This window comes from Delphinapterus leucas, chromosome 8 (assembly GCF_059928025.1).
Source record: "Delphinapterus leucas isolate spDelLeu-1000000601 "Yukka" chromosome 8, BTC_Dleu_Yukka2, whole genome shotgun sequence".
NCBI classification, from domain to species: Eukaryota; Metazoa; Chordata; class Mammalia; order Artiodactyla; family Monodontidae; genus Delphinapterus; species Delphinapterus leucas.
Genome location: NC_143136.1, coordinates 91,892,295 through 91,905,902, shown reverse-complemented (window position 1 = coordinate 91,905,902; position 13,608 = coordinate 91,892,295). Strand labels below are relative to the sequence as shown.

At 39.3% G+C, this 13,608-nt stretch overlaps 1 protein-coding gene across 1 annotated transcript in view; it reads left to right on the top strand.

Annotated features, from left to right (window-relative positions):
• The window catches only part of THSD7B (thrombospondin type 1 domain containing 7B), a 758,467-nt gene that overhangs the window by 741,515 nt on the left and 3,344 nt on the right, over positions 1–13,608 (top strand). Inside the window, exons 24-26 of the mRNA XM_022569631.3 lie at positions 1,037–1,119; positions 3,601–3,793; positions 7,306–7,393. Coding sequence (XP_022425339.2) covers positions 1,037–1,119; positions 3,601–3,793; positions 7,306–7,393 — 364 coding nt within the window. The remainder of the gene's footprint in view (positions 1–1,036; positions 1,120–3,600; positions 3,794–7,305; positions 7,394–13,608) is intronic.

Here is a 13,608-nt window from a genome sequence, read left to right as displayed (position 1 = left end):
CACGAACACCCACATGATCAATTTCACACCTACCTGCTCATTCCGGATCCTGGTGGTGGTTTGTTTTGTTTTGTTTTGTTTTTCCTGTGAGGATTATTTGTTTTATTTTTTCAAGTAACAGTGAGAGTTCAGCTGTTTCATTCTTAGGGTAAATGTAGATCTATTCCCTACACAGCCGTAAGCCCAAAGCTTTTCGCTAGTTACAAAATCATAAACTATAATTGTTTGACAATTATAGTAATGCAGAGGCTAGAATCTATAAATGCAACCAGTAGTATATAAATATAGTTTAAATATTGCCCTTGAGTAATATGCCAACTCCTTTGCTTAGTACCTCGAATCCAGGAAGGCATGACTAATATTCAGTGATTTTCAGATTATAGAGACATTATTCCATCCATTTTACTCAAAAATATTTAATAAGGACCTGCAAGTACTATGTCAGATCTGTGATTATCCCTCCTGGAGTGTATACATTTGCTGTTAAAAATAGGTGTGGGAGTATGTATGTGACTGTGTGACTGTGTATGCGGGTTGAAATACATTTAAAATGTTACCAAAATGTTTGATATTGTGGTCCCATGAATCGATTAGTGGCATTCTTTTACCGTTTGGTTATTGGGAATTGGTCTAGTGCCTAGTTGGGGTATGCGGGAGATGGAAAAAAAAATATGTAGAAAGATCTTCGCGCATATATATTTTCTGCTCCTGAACTCCACTTGAGATTTCATCAATTCTTTTACCGATCCTGACACGCACAGGCTTTGCCCTCAAGCATGGCCATACGATAGAATCACACTGCCAATGCGCAGGTATAAAATCTCTACTGTAAACAGCTTCTCTACTGTAGCAGAGTTTCCCATCTCAAACAGCCCTTCCTGGAGTACTGTAATCAATCATATAAAACTGGGCCACACTGTCAGCAAACAGATTTTTTAAAGATAATACTGTTACAAGGTAGCCAGTGCCAGAGAGGAAAAGAAATGAGTATTCATCATAGAAAAATCTGTAAATGACGGTGGGATTTCCTTTGTAGGAGGCTGTTCCCCTCAGGCACGCCCTGCTGCTATTCGGCAGTGTAACCCGGCCTGCAGAAAACCTTTCTCCTACTGTACACAGGTGAGTCATGTGCTGGAGGCTTGGACAAGTATGGTAATCGCTGTGTTATATGTATGCTGTCTGATGTTCTCCAGTCTCCTGCAGCCCAAGTAGCAATTCCATGGGCCCACGATACCACAGAGAGGCATTTGCAGGAGTAATCACAGCTATTAAGAATTTCTTTCCAGGGCATGTGTTCAAGAAAGCAGCCTTTTTTCCTCTAAATCCACCTATAGCCGACCCCGTCTTTCAGACATCTCATCTATGTTAGCTCCGTTTATCCTCTATTTATCAACGTGTTCTCAGTTGATTTATTTCCTCCTTCTTAGCCTTTCATATACCTAAACTGTTTTGAAAGATATTAAAAAGGGCATGTTCATATTTGCTAGATATTATGTATTAAAATTGATTACACTATGATTACTGTGTCTAAATTTTAGTTGATTTTACGTAAGTTGAATATGTGGTTATGGGTAATAATTATATGTGTGTGTGTGCATACATTTTTTTAAAGCAGAAATTTTTCTTCCCCTTTCTCTGCCTTAATTCCCGTCAACCACTGCTCAGGAATTAATGCAAAATGTGCCATGTATTCTCAACAGTGGCACTCATTGTGTGCGGTGCGCATAGAAGAAAGGTGTGCCCTGTCTTTTAAAGAAACGAGTTTCTTCTTATAGTGTGTTCTTTCCAAAAATGATTTGGTTAAAAATGGTTCAAATGCTCCATCCTGTTAATATGGCTCTTCTACTTCAAGTTAGGTTAATTCTTTACCACAGAAAAGCGAGTGAGTGATTAAGCTTCCAGTTTGGGAAAAAAGAGACCAGCAGCAACTTCATGGGCTAAGGCTGTTGCTAAGTAGAAGGTGTGGCTTTCCCCCAACTCTCTGGATACCCTCTCTAATAAAACATAAATTACCATTTCCCTCGAAACTTTGGCATATGTGACTGGTTACAACTTTTCACTCAAACTAAACAGAGATGCATCTTGAAAAGATGGCTTTCATAGCCGAGCATATACCAATTTTTCGTAATTAGTTCTCCCCATTGAACACTGAATAATGTCTTCAGTTAAAACCGCTGGAAATACTACAATAATTGGCATTATTATATGAGTGCTACCTAAACTGTAGGCATTTATTAATTATATGCTTTTCTGACTTTAAAAATAAATATGTATGTATGGCTGTGTTGGGTCTTCGTTGCTGCACACGGGCTTTCTCTAGTTGCGGTGCGTGGGATTCTCATTACGTTGGCTTCTCTGGTTGCAGAGCACGGGCTCTAGGCGCGTGGGCGTCAGTAGTTGCAGTGCGTGGGCTCAGTACTTGTGGCACACCAGCTTAGTTGCTCTGCTGCATGTGGGAGCTTCCTGGACCAGGGCTCGAACCCGTGTCCCCTGCATTGGCAGGTGGATTCTTAACCACTGCGCCACCGGGGAAGTCTCTTGTACTTTTTGTGGAAGATTGTGGTACCCTATTTTTAGTTTTAGTATCTGTTGCTTCTCAAAATCACGTGTTCAAGAGTTGATGACCTGATGCATAAGGACTGATGTGAGTGGCTATTAAGGCTGTTCAGAAAATTCCAGATATAGTTTTATGTGAGGAGCTCTAATAGCAGAGTTATAGAGATTCATAATCGTATGCTTATTTTCTATTGCTTTTATGTTTGCTGAAGGAAGGAAGAGCAGTTATTTTCAGTTTCACTTCCAGAGACAGATAGAAATCCTCGTCCGTTATACTTTATCATAATCCGTTTCTTGGAGAGGTTTATTGTACATGAAAATTACCAAGAACCCACAAATATGAAGGTCATCTTGTCATGACGCCAACTAGGAATGTGATGATGTGATGTGACACTCGGATTACTACAAGATATCAATATCTCTCTCTCTCTCTCTCTCTCCTCCCTCTCCTGGACATGTGCCTTTGGTGAAGTCTTTTTTTCTCCACAGCCTTGGGCTGTCTCCTCTGAGTGAAGAACTAAGCCTTTGAGTGGAGAGGCAGTTCAGACTAGTTAGTGATCAATGGCAGAAAATGAGAGAGGCAGAAATAGACCTCAAAGAGCATAAAGCTCAAAGAAGATACGTACATAATTCCTGTTGCTTTGCTTCTCGGTGTCAAGGGCAGGTTGGAGTGAGTGGGCAGGAATCTGAAACGGCTGGGGGAAGAGTTGAGGCTAATATTGAATTAGACGCTTTAAACATCTCTGTAAGAGAGAAAAGGTTGTAGTTAATGCCCACTATTGACAAAGAATTGTGATTTCATATTTGGAAGGTATAAGAATTATAAACCACTAGAAAGAACTGATGATTTATTTAACGGTTGACTTTGGAATTCAAAAAGATGAACTGTTTATTGAATTTTCACCTCTTTGGCAAGTGTGGTGCTGGAAAACCCTAAATTGCCATGACATACCATGCGAATGTTAAGTGCCTCCAGCGGTTAAAGCGTTCTTGTTTCATCTACACAACTCACTGTGTAACCGTCAACATTTTTTTCTGCTATAGGGTGGAGTGTGCGGCTGTGAGAAGGGCTATACAGAGATCATGAGATCCAACGGTTTCCTGGATTACTGCATGAAAGTACCTGGCTCAGAGGACAAAAAAGCTGATGTGAAAAATCTTGCTGGGAAAAACAGACCTGTGAATTCAAAAATACATGATATTTTTAAAGGATGGTCTCTTCAACCCCTTGATCCAGGTACATATCGGTTATGAGTCAGAAACGTAAATTCTCTCATGGGGGATTGTGGTTCAGATTGTGACTACTGCTCATGATGGAAAGAATGGAGGGAAGGAGGAGAAGAGGAGAGAAGGGAAAAAGCAACATGGTCTAGTTCAAGGTTTCTCAAATTTGAGTGTTGTGTGGTGTAAAATGTTCTCATGGGGTGGTTGAAGATAAGTCTGTCAATCCCAGTTTAAGAGACACTGACTTAAGGAACCAAAATATTAATCTTTTTTTTTTTGTGTGTGGTACGCGGGCCTCTCTCACTGTTGTGGCCCCTCCTGCTGCGGAGCGCAGGCTCCGGACGCGCAGGCTCAGCGGCCATGGCTCACGGGCCCAGCCGCTCCGCGGCATGTGGGATCTTCCCAGACCGGGGCACGAACCTGTGTCCCCTGCATCGGCAGGCGGACTCTCAACCACTGTGCCACCAGGGAAGCCCCAAAATATTAATCTTTAAAAATATTTGAATTGTAAATTATCTCTGCCAAAGACTTTATTTTTATAACTGTGAATTTGTGTATATAATTGAAATTAAAAGCAAAAATTGGAATAGATTCTCAGGAACATGCAGGTAGGTACCTAGGGAAATGTGCAGGGACCCTATCTGGTTTGAGGAACTCCAGTGAAATAGTAAAGAGCATCCATTTCCGAGGCCAACAGACCTTAACTGGCATCATAGCTCAGAAGGTCCTGATGTTGCGACTGACTGTAGTTTCTTCACCTCTCCGGAACTGTTTCCTCATCTACGAATCAATCTAGAGGCACCTGCCCTGCACGACTGTCATGACTATTAGCACATTGTCAGGCCTGCAGGACTCAAAAATTAGTGGGTATTAGGGACAAGAAAGAACATTTTTTAGATGCCTTCTGTGTACCCTGTGGTTCCATTCTGGTTGTGGTGCATGACTCATTACGTTCTTGCACATGATGAGATGCCATTATCCCCATTTTAGTGATTAGGATGCTGAAAATGGCAAACTAATTTGACCAAGGACACACCACCAGTAAGTGACAGGAAGGTTTGAAAGGCAGGCCAATAAGATCTTTACAAAGCACTGGTCTCTACTTCCCACTCTGTGAAGTGGGCAGAAAATGAAAGCAAAATTCTCTGTGCCTACTGTACGTACCTCTTCTAGAAAACAAAACGCCGTGAATGACTGAGGAAAGGGAGCATTGAGAGGGAAGAGACACAGAAATCTCAGCCAAAATATACCTTGGGAACTTTCCTCCCAGACCCTAGGCGTTGGCCATACCAAAGTGCCTCAATGACATGCTTAAATGAAGCAAAACCAGAGCCCAGGCACAAAGGACCCTACATCTAGAGGAAGAGACAAGATGTACACTCCTTAACTAACTTTTAAGGATGGCCACAATATCTTACTCAAGCTTTGATTCCTGTGGATGTCGGGGCATATGCCATAGGTATTCAAAAACATCTTATTCATTTTGTGACGTTTAGTGATTTAGCTAATTTATAGCAATAGACTTAAATTTGAGGGAAGCGTGATATGAAATGTAGCTAGGTTCACCCACTGCTCGTAGACCCTATTTCAGGAAGAGAATTAGGGTGAAGTTCCAGGGAAATGAGTGTTCAAATCCACACTTACCTTGGGAGGTCTCACTAAAGCATCAATAGCACGTATGTGAGTATATGTGTATGTGCATATGTGTGTGTGTATATATATACGGATACACATACAAAGACACAAATACACACATATGTATATTCATATATACACTATTGTATACATATGTATGTATGTGTGTAAGTATATATATAAAATATATATTTAGTCTGGGGAGGTTGGTAACTTTCATTAGGTTCTCGTGATGAGATTGTAAACTTGAGCAGCCTCTCAGGAGGGCAATTGGGCAAAAATCTGTCATACATCTTGGCCTAAAATTTTCCTCCTAGGAATTCATCGTACAAATATACACACACGTATACTAAGAGAAGTATGTAAATGATATTCCTTGTATGATTGCTTATTACATAGCAAGTGAGTGGAAATAACCTAAATGTCTATAAGTAGAATAACAGAAAAACAAAAATAGATACAACTGTGCAATATGTCTCATAGAGGTATTAAAAAGAATGAGACAGACCTGTCTTTATGAACTAGCATGGAAATATTTCCAACATATATTGTGACGTAGAAAAGAAGTACCAAAGTGAGTGATACGCACCATTTGTGTCTTTTTTAAAAAGTGCAGGTATTTTGTGTTTGTACTCATTTGCTTGCATGTGCAGAGAAAACTGTAAGATGGTTCGCAAGCAAACTGGTTACAGTGGTAGTGGCTGTGTAGGGCGCTCAGAGAGGGTGGCAGGAAGACTGACTTTTCACTACATTATCTTTTTTTAATAGTTTGAACGTTGATCCTATCCATTATGCTGTCATAAAAAGCTATATTGATTCTTCTTAAGTAACATGGCTTAAAGGTCATGGACCACATACCTCTGTACTAGGGATTGAAAAACACTGTATCTTCCAATACTTCAGCTCTATGAGGTTAAGGGGTAGTAAGATGACAGATGCATTCTCACTCAGGAAAGACTTTTTTTTCTTACTGCAAATGTAAAAAATTCAGAATAGGGAATTTCATCATTAGTGTTTCTAAGAGATAAGAATCAAAGCTTTGTTAAAAGTTGTATGACCATAGAAATATATCATTACTACATTGAAACCTCATTCTAAAACCTGATTGAGGCTTGAAAGTGTCTTGTAAGCAAAAATTGTAATAGGTAGTCATAATACAATGGAAAGTAATTGTGATTTTCCTCCAAACAAGTGTTGTTTACAATAGATTTTGATTGTTTTTCATCCCACGAAAGTCTTTAGCATAAGATTTTGCTATGTTCTTTGGACCCACAGTTAATTACATTCATGTAGTATAATGAACCTTTTGTGTGTATACCTTTCAGAAAGGAACATAGTTCCTTTGAGATGCTAAGGCATTGCTACTAAGTTTAGTTAACTGTGCGCTCATGTAAAACAGAGCAAAAACCATGAGATTTCCAGAAACAACTCAAATTTATACACACACATGCACACCATACATACAGTCGGGTATACCTCACACAGTAAAAATCACAAAATAGATCAGACTGTTTGGTTCTATTTTTTTAACTCCAGCAGATAACAAGTCCAGAATAATATATACTTGTACACATATGTATATGTTTTGTAGTACTTTTGTATTAGAAGTATATACAAATGAAAATAAATTCAAAATATCCTGCCAGTTGTTAGATTTTATGAAGTACTGGTTTCTGGTCTTTGTTTGGCATTGTGAAAAAATGATAGACTATCTTACATTTTATATTTTCACCTTTTTTTTGACATTTGATAGCTGTCACATGTGGGTATTTCCACCTATGCTTCTGACTTACGCAAATCTCAGAATTCAGCTGAGAAATAAATAATACACTAATTTAGATAAGAAATAAAGCTTCTGTTGATAAGTTTGTTATTTTCTATTTTAAACAGATGGCCGAGTGAAAATCTGGGTTTATGGCGTTTCAGGTGGTGGTTTTCTTATCATGATTTTCCTCGTATTTACTTCCTACTTTGTTTGGTAAGTACTAACTAGTAAAAAGTTAATATTCCATATTTTCGGGGGTGGCATGTCGTCAGATCATTGGCCATTATAACAGGACCCTTGAACTCACAAATAATCATCAACAGTAGAATTGGTGAATAGTTGAAATGGGAAATCATTATCTTTATTGTCCTTGTTTGAAATAACATTCTTTTATTTGGTTTTCAAATACTGTCAGAAGGTATAAGAGGCACGTCATTAGTCAGGGCTTTCCCATTTTAGAATTTTGATTCAGATCAGTACTTTTTAGCTTTGATGGCACACTGGCATTTCCTGGCACCTCTTGGGGACTGATATTTGAATCCTAGTCCCAGAGATTCTTTTTTTTTTCTTTTCTTAATTTTGCTTATTGAAGTATAGTTGACTTACAGTGTTGTGTTAATTTTGCTGTACAGAAGCGATTCAGTTACACATACATATATTCTTTTTCATGTTCTTTTCCATTATGGTTTACCACAGGATATTGAATGTAGTTCTCTGTGCTATACAGTAGGACCTTGTTGTTTATCCATTTTGTATATAAAAGCTCACATCTGCTCACCCCAACCTCCCACTCCATCCCTCCCCCAACCCCCTCCCCCTTGGCAACCACAAGGCTGTTCTATATGTCCATGAGTCTGTTTCTGTTTCACAGATAGGTTAATTTGCGTCATGTGGTATTTGTCATTCTCTGTCTGACTTACTTCACTTAGTATGATAATCTCTAGGTCCGTCTATGTTGCTGCAAATGGCATTATTTCATTCTCTTCTGTGACTGAGTAGTATTCCACTGTATATATGTACCACATCTTCTTTATCCATTCCTCTGTCGATGGACATTTAGGTTGTTTCCCTGTCTTGGCTACTATGCATAGTGCTGCTGTGAACATAGGGGTGCATGTATCTTTTTGAATTCGAATTTGTCTGGATGTATGCCCAGGAGTGGGATTGCTGTATTATATGGTAATTCTATTTTTAGTTTTCTGAGAAAGAGTTTCCCATACTGTTTTCCATAGTGGCTGCACCAACTTACATTCCCACCAACAGTGTGAGAGGGCTCCCTTTTCCCCACACTCTCTCCAACACTTGTTATTTGTAGAGTTTTTAATGATGGCAATCCTGACTGGTGTGAGGTAGTACCTCATTGTAGTTTCAATTTGCATTTCTCTAATAATTAGCAATGTTGAGCATCTTTTTTTTCATGTGCCTATTGGCCATCTGTACATCTTCTTTAGAGAAATGTCTATTTAGGTCTTCTGCCCATTTTTTGAATGGGTTGTTTTTTTGTTGTTGAGCTGTATCAGCTATTTGTATATTTTGGAAATTAAGCCCTTGTTGGTTGCATCATTTGCAAATATTTTCTCCCATTCCATAGGTTGTCTTTTCCTTTTGTTTATGGTTTCCTTTGCTGTGCAAAAGCTAAGTTCGATTAGATCCCACGTGTTTATTTTTGTTTTTATTTCTATTGCATTGGGAGGCTGTCCTAAGAAAACATTGGTACGATTTATGTCAGAGAATGTTTTGCCTATGCTCTCTTCTAGTAGTTTTATGGTGTCATGTCTTATGTATAAGTCTTTTTTGTGTATGGTGAGAGAGCACGTTCTAACTAACTTCATTGATTTATATGCAGCTGTCCAACTTTCCCAACGCCACTTGCTGAAGAGACTGTCTTTTCTCCATTGTAGAGACTGTCTTTTCTCCATTGTATATTCTTGCCTCCTTTGTTGAAGATTAATTGACCATCGGTGTATGGGTTTATTTCTGGGCTCTCTATTCTGTTCCATTGATCCATAGGTCTGTTTGATTACTGTAGCTTTGTAGTATTGTCTGAAGTCTGGGAGGGTTATGCCTCCTGCTTTGTTCCTTTTCTTCAGGATTACTTTGGCAATTCTGGGTCTTCTATGGTTGCATATGAACTTTAGGATTATTCTAGTTCTGTGAAAAATGTCATGGGTAATTTGATACAGATCACACTAAATCTGTATATTGCTTTAGGCAGTATGGCCATTTTAACAATGTTAATTCTTCCCACCCAAGAGCATGGGATATATCTTTCCATTTCTTTGAGTCATCTTCAGTTTCCTTTATTAATATTTTATAGTTCTCAGCATGTAAGTCTTTCACCTCCTTGATCAGGTTTATTCCTAAGTATTTTATTTTGGGGGTGTGATTTTAAAAGGTATTGTATTTTTACATTCCCTTTCTGATATTTCTAGCCCCAGGGAATCTGATTTAAGCATCCGAACAACCTGACCACATGCAGGAATAATTAAAAGTGCCCCAGGTATTTCTAGTATCCAGGCAAGGCTGAGAACCAACACTCTAGCTAGTTCTTAAATTTTCTTCTCAGAATGACCAATTTTGACCAGTTATGTTAAATTGACCAGTTGTAGGTTCAAACAACCTATTAGTACATTTTGAATAGTAGAGCCAGCGGTTTTATCTACATTGACCAGCCATGAGAGAAAATTTAACTGACTGTCCATTCCAGGAACCCCAATTTGTAAGTGACTAGTTCCTAAAAATACGTTATTCTCAGAAAATGATGAGTAGCTTATTGTATAGAATATAGTTTATTTGATGAGCTGGTCTTGAAACCAGACAGAAGTAAATACATTTGAATGTTTTCAAGTGTGTTGAGAATATTTTATTAGCTTCCTAAGAAGAATTTAATTTTCATGAGATCAAAGTGTTCCTTTTTTTCTCTAAATCAAGATATTTATATCCATCATCTAACTAACTATTTCCTTGAGAATTTTCACCCAAGTTTTAATTGCAGCTCAAATCCAGTCTTTGTATTTCTAGCTTGTACTTCCAAGGTTACTCTTGGTCGGTGAAGGTTAGTGAAGAAAATTAAGTGACTTTCATTTTTTCTGCCACCTATAGTGATTGAAATTGAATTTCTAGAAGTTGGATATCTATCCAACTAATATTTCCACAGTGTTGTAGTGAAAAGGAACACCTTCAGTTAGTCGTTTACCCCAGAATCAAATGATTCGACCACTTATGTTTGACTTGGTAAGTTTTGTGAGTACTGTCTAGGTCCTGTCTTAATGAACAAATGTGAAGTGGAAAGCCCTATATGAGGTTGAGAGGGGAAGGAAGATTCACCACTAAAAAAGATTAGAAGCAGGAAAAGGTCTTAAATGGCAACAAAGAACATAAAGGGTTGACAGAAGAGACACTGCTCTCAAAGCAATGGCCCAATACAGTGTAAGAGAATCAGCTAGTCTATTAGTCTGTGAAAGCTTGGCTTGGATGTGTTCTACTTCATAGCCACATCCCCAATTCCAGATTCTATGGTTCCTTCTTCCCTAGAATATCTAAAAGATTAAAAATTAAAATTTAATAACAGTCATAAATTTCACCCTTTTACATTTCTCCATTTCCTTCACCTTAAAATTGTGTTACCCTTAATCCATTCCTTCACCAATAAATATTTATTGTGGCCCTTTCTGTATAACTCTAGGTGCTGGGGATTAATTAGGTGCCTCACTGAATTCTGATGACAAACATATAATTTTCTGGAAAATTTTTATTATAAAAGATCAATGGAATTGCCCCTTACTTTTTTGTGGCCAAATTATATAAATACTTATGTACAGTATTTCTCATACCTATTTTTTTCATCCTCAATGCCCAGCCTTAATAATCCCCTGTTGGAAGTAGCACAGTTACTTCCATATTTGGATTCTTTACAAATGCTGCCTTCAGCAGTCTGTAGCCAAGTGAGCAGCCCCTTTCCTCCTCAGACAGACACCCATTGACAGCAAAATGAAAGTCATGTTCCGGCTGCCTTACCAGTCAATTAAAGTCTTCCACTATTTGAGCCCAAACAACTCTTTCAACTTCATTTTCTACTGTTTCCCTATACCCTGGTGTGTTGATAGGCCTATTTATTTATTTGGCTGTGCCGGCTCTTAGTTGTGGCATGTGGGATTTTTTAGTTGCTGCACGTAGGATCAAGCTCCCTGACCAGGGATCACACCCGGGCCGCCAGGAAAAAAAAATCGAATATTCATACATCAAACAAAGTGCTTTGCATAGATTGCCTTGCCTTATTCAGTCTTCATAATAATCCAATGAGGCGTTGCTAATATCAGCTTCATTTTAAAGGGGGAGTAAGTAATCCTCAGAAAAGTTGAATAACTTACATAAGGACATCAGCCTGGTGAAATCAACTCCAGGTTTGTCTTAACCCCCAAATGTACACTCTTTCCACTGGACTTTCAGTCTCTTTCCCTCGAGTAATCCTAAAAACTCTTTAGACTCGAGGTAGTGTCTACACCTTTCACATTTTTTTAGGGGCTCTTCATTTCCCAAGTAAGCTACAGACCTATTGATATCAAAGCATTTACTGTTATATAGGAGCTGCCTAAAGAATCCAAATAGGTGTTTTCACACCATCTATTTCTATTAAATAGCTTGCAGAAGAGTTAGAGGATGACAGTTTTGGAGATTTTATAGTTTCTCCCCCAAAATAAAAAGCTTAGGACAAGAGAGCGCCTCTAATAAATATGCCAGTTGTTAGGTGTACACTTTAGATGAAGGCAATTTAATAACACTTGGACATGTTTGTGAGAAAAATAGTCTTCTCGAGGACTGCTTCGTTCAGATATGACCGTTTGCATGTCTGCCATTAGCATTTGGAGTTTTTGAAATAATATTACTGATGCCCGGCTCCCCTGGCAATAAAGACTCATGAGGTAATTTAGTGGGGACGACCACTGGGTGAGCTTGTAGGTAATCTAGACATAGTGCCTGGAAATTACTCAGAGAACTGCAGCTATTCTACCTTGCTCAGCACAACGCAGGAAAGGGGCTCTCAAATTTGAAAGTTTGAAGGTGGTGTCGCCGCTTCCGAGGCCCGGGCCTCCTGCGTAGCTGCCTGTTAATGTCTTCTGGTCTGGGGATGGGTCCTTGTGGCTTGACTTCAAGAGTGCTGAGAAGTGCCAGCACTTGCCTGCCCGTTTACAATGAGCTCACTTTTCTGGCTTAATGGGTTTATCCTTTGCTAAAACGCAAATGGTCATGGAAGAGGTGACTTTAAAACGTGTCCATCAATGATCTCTTACAGCCGGGGTTGCATACTGGTTTTCTCCCTTGGGCCAACTCTGAAAGTGATGGTGGCTGTCAAGAGTGCTCCGTTAGGAAGAGTTATGAGGCTGTTCCTGGGCTCAGCAGTAAACAATAATGTGATGGATGGGAGACGTCCACCGCGGGTACAGGATGCCTAGGGGTGGCGGCGGCAGCCCATGGGCCAGGCATTGGTGGCTCCTGATTTAGTAGGAGTGAGGTGGTCACACCTTCCCCGATACCAGAGTTGAGGAGAGAAAGTGACTTACAAAATGGTTCCTAAATGAGCTGCCTAATAAAGGAAAGGGAACAGGGACTTCGAAGGACAAGTCTCCTATTTGCTGCCTGTGCAGAGGGCAGCCTCCCACTCAGCTCTTCCTCTTAGGGCTCTTTTTAACCAGCCAGGAAGCTTTGTAAAGCCACAGCTCCCCAGCAAAGTCACCATCTTATTCAGTGGTTGCTAACTTTTAAACTCTCCAAAAGTTCTCGGATCTCGCACATTCATAGACGTGACTTTAGTATCTGTCTATTGAGAGCTTACACAGTGTGAAAAGATGCATATGAAATGAAGCCTTCATCACAACCATCCCAACACACACCACGAGCCACAAAACTCCAAGACCTAGATACTGGGAGCCCCCTTTCTCTTTTTTTTTTCCCTAGAGGTGAACACAATGTTCATAATAATTCCATACCTGGAAGCTGCTATAAAAATCTGTCTCATATTTGAGCAGAATTTTCCAGGCACAGTCCTAGAGGCTGGACAACTTTATTATTGTCTCTTTTCTTAGTTTACGATGTCGTATTAGTTTCAAGTGTACAGCAAAGTGATTCAGTTATACACTCACACACACACATCAGTTCTTTTTCAGATTCTTTTCCATTATAGGCTATTACAAGATGCCGAGGAGAGTTACCTGTGCTATGCAGTAGGTCCTGGTTGTTTACCTAGTTCATATAGAGTAGTGTGTATGTATTAATCCCAAACTCCTAATTTATCTCTCATCCCCCCACCCACTTTGGGAACCAAATATTATTGTCTCTGTAAAGATCCAGCCATCTCTATCCCTCCTCCCCACGCCCCAGGACTCAGCTCTCCCATTTCTCTGTCAAATAAACAGCCCTTAGCCAACGCC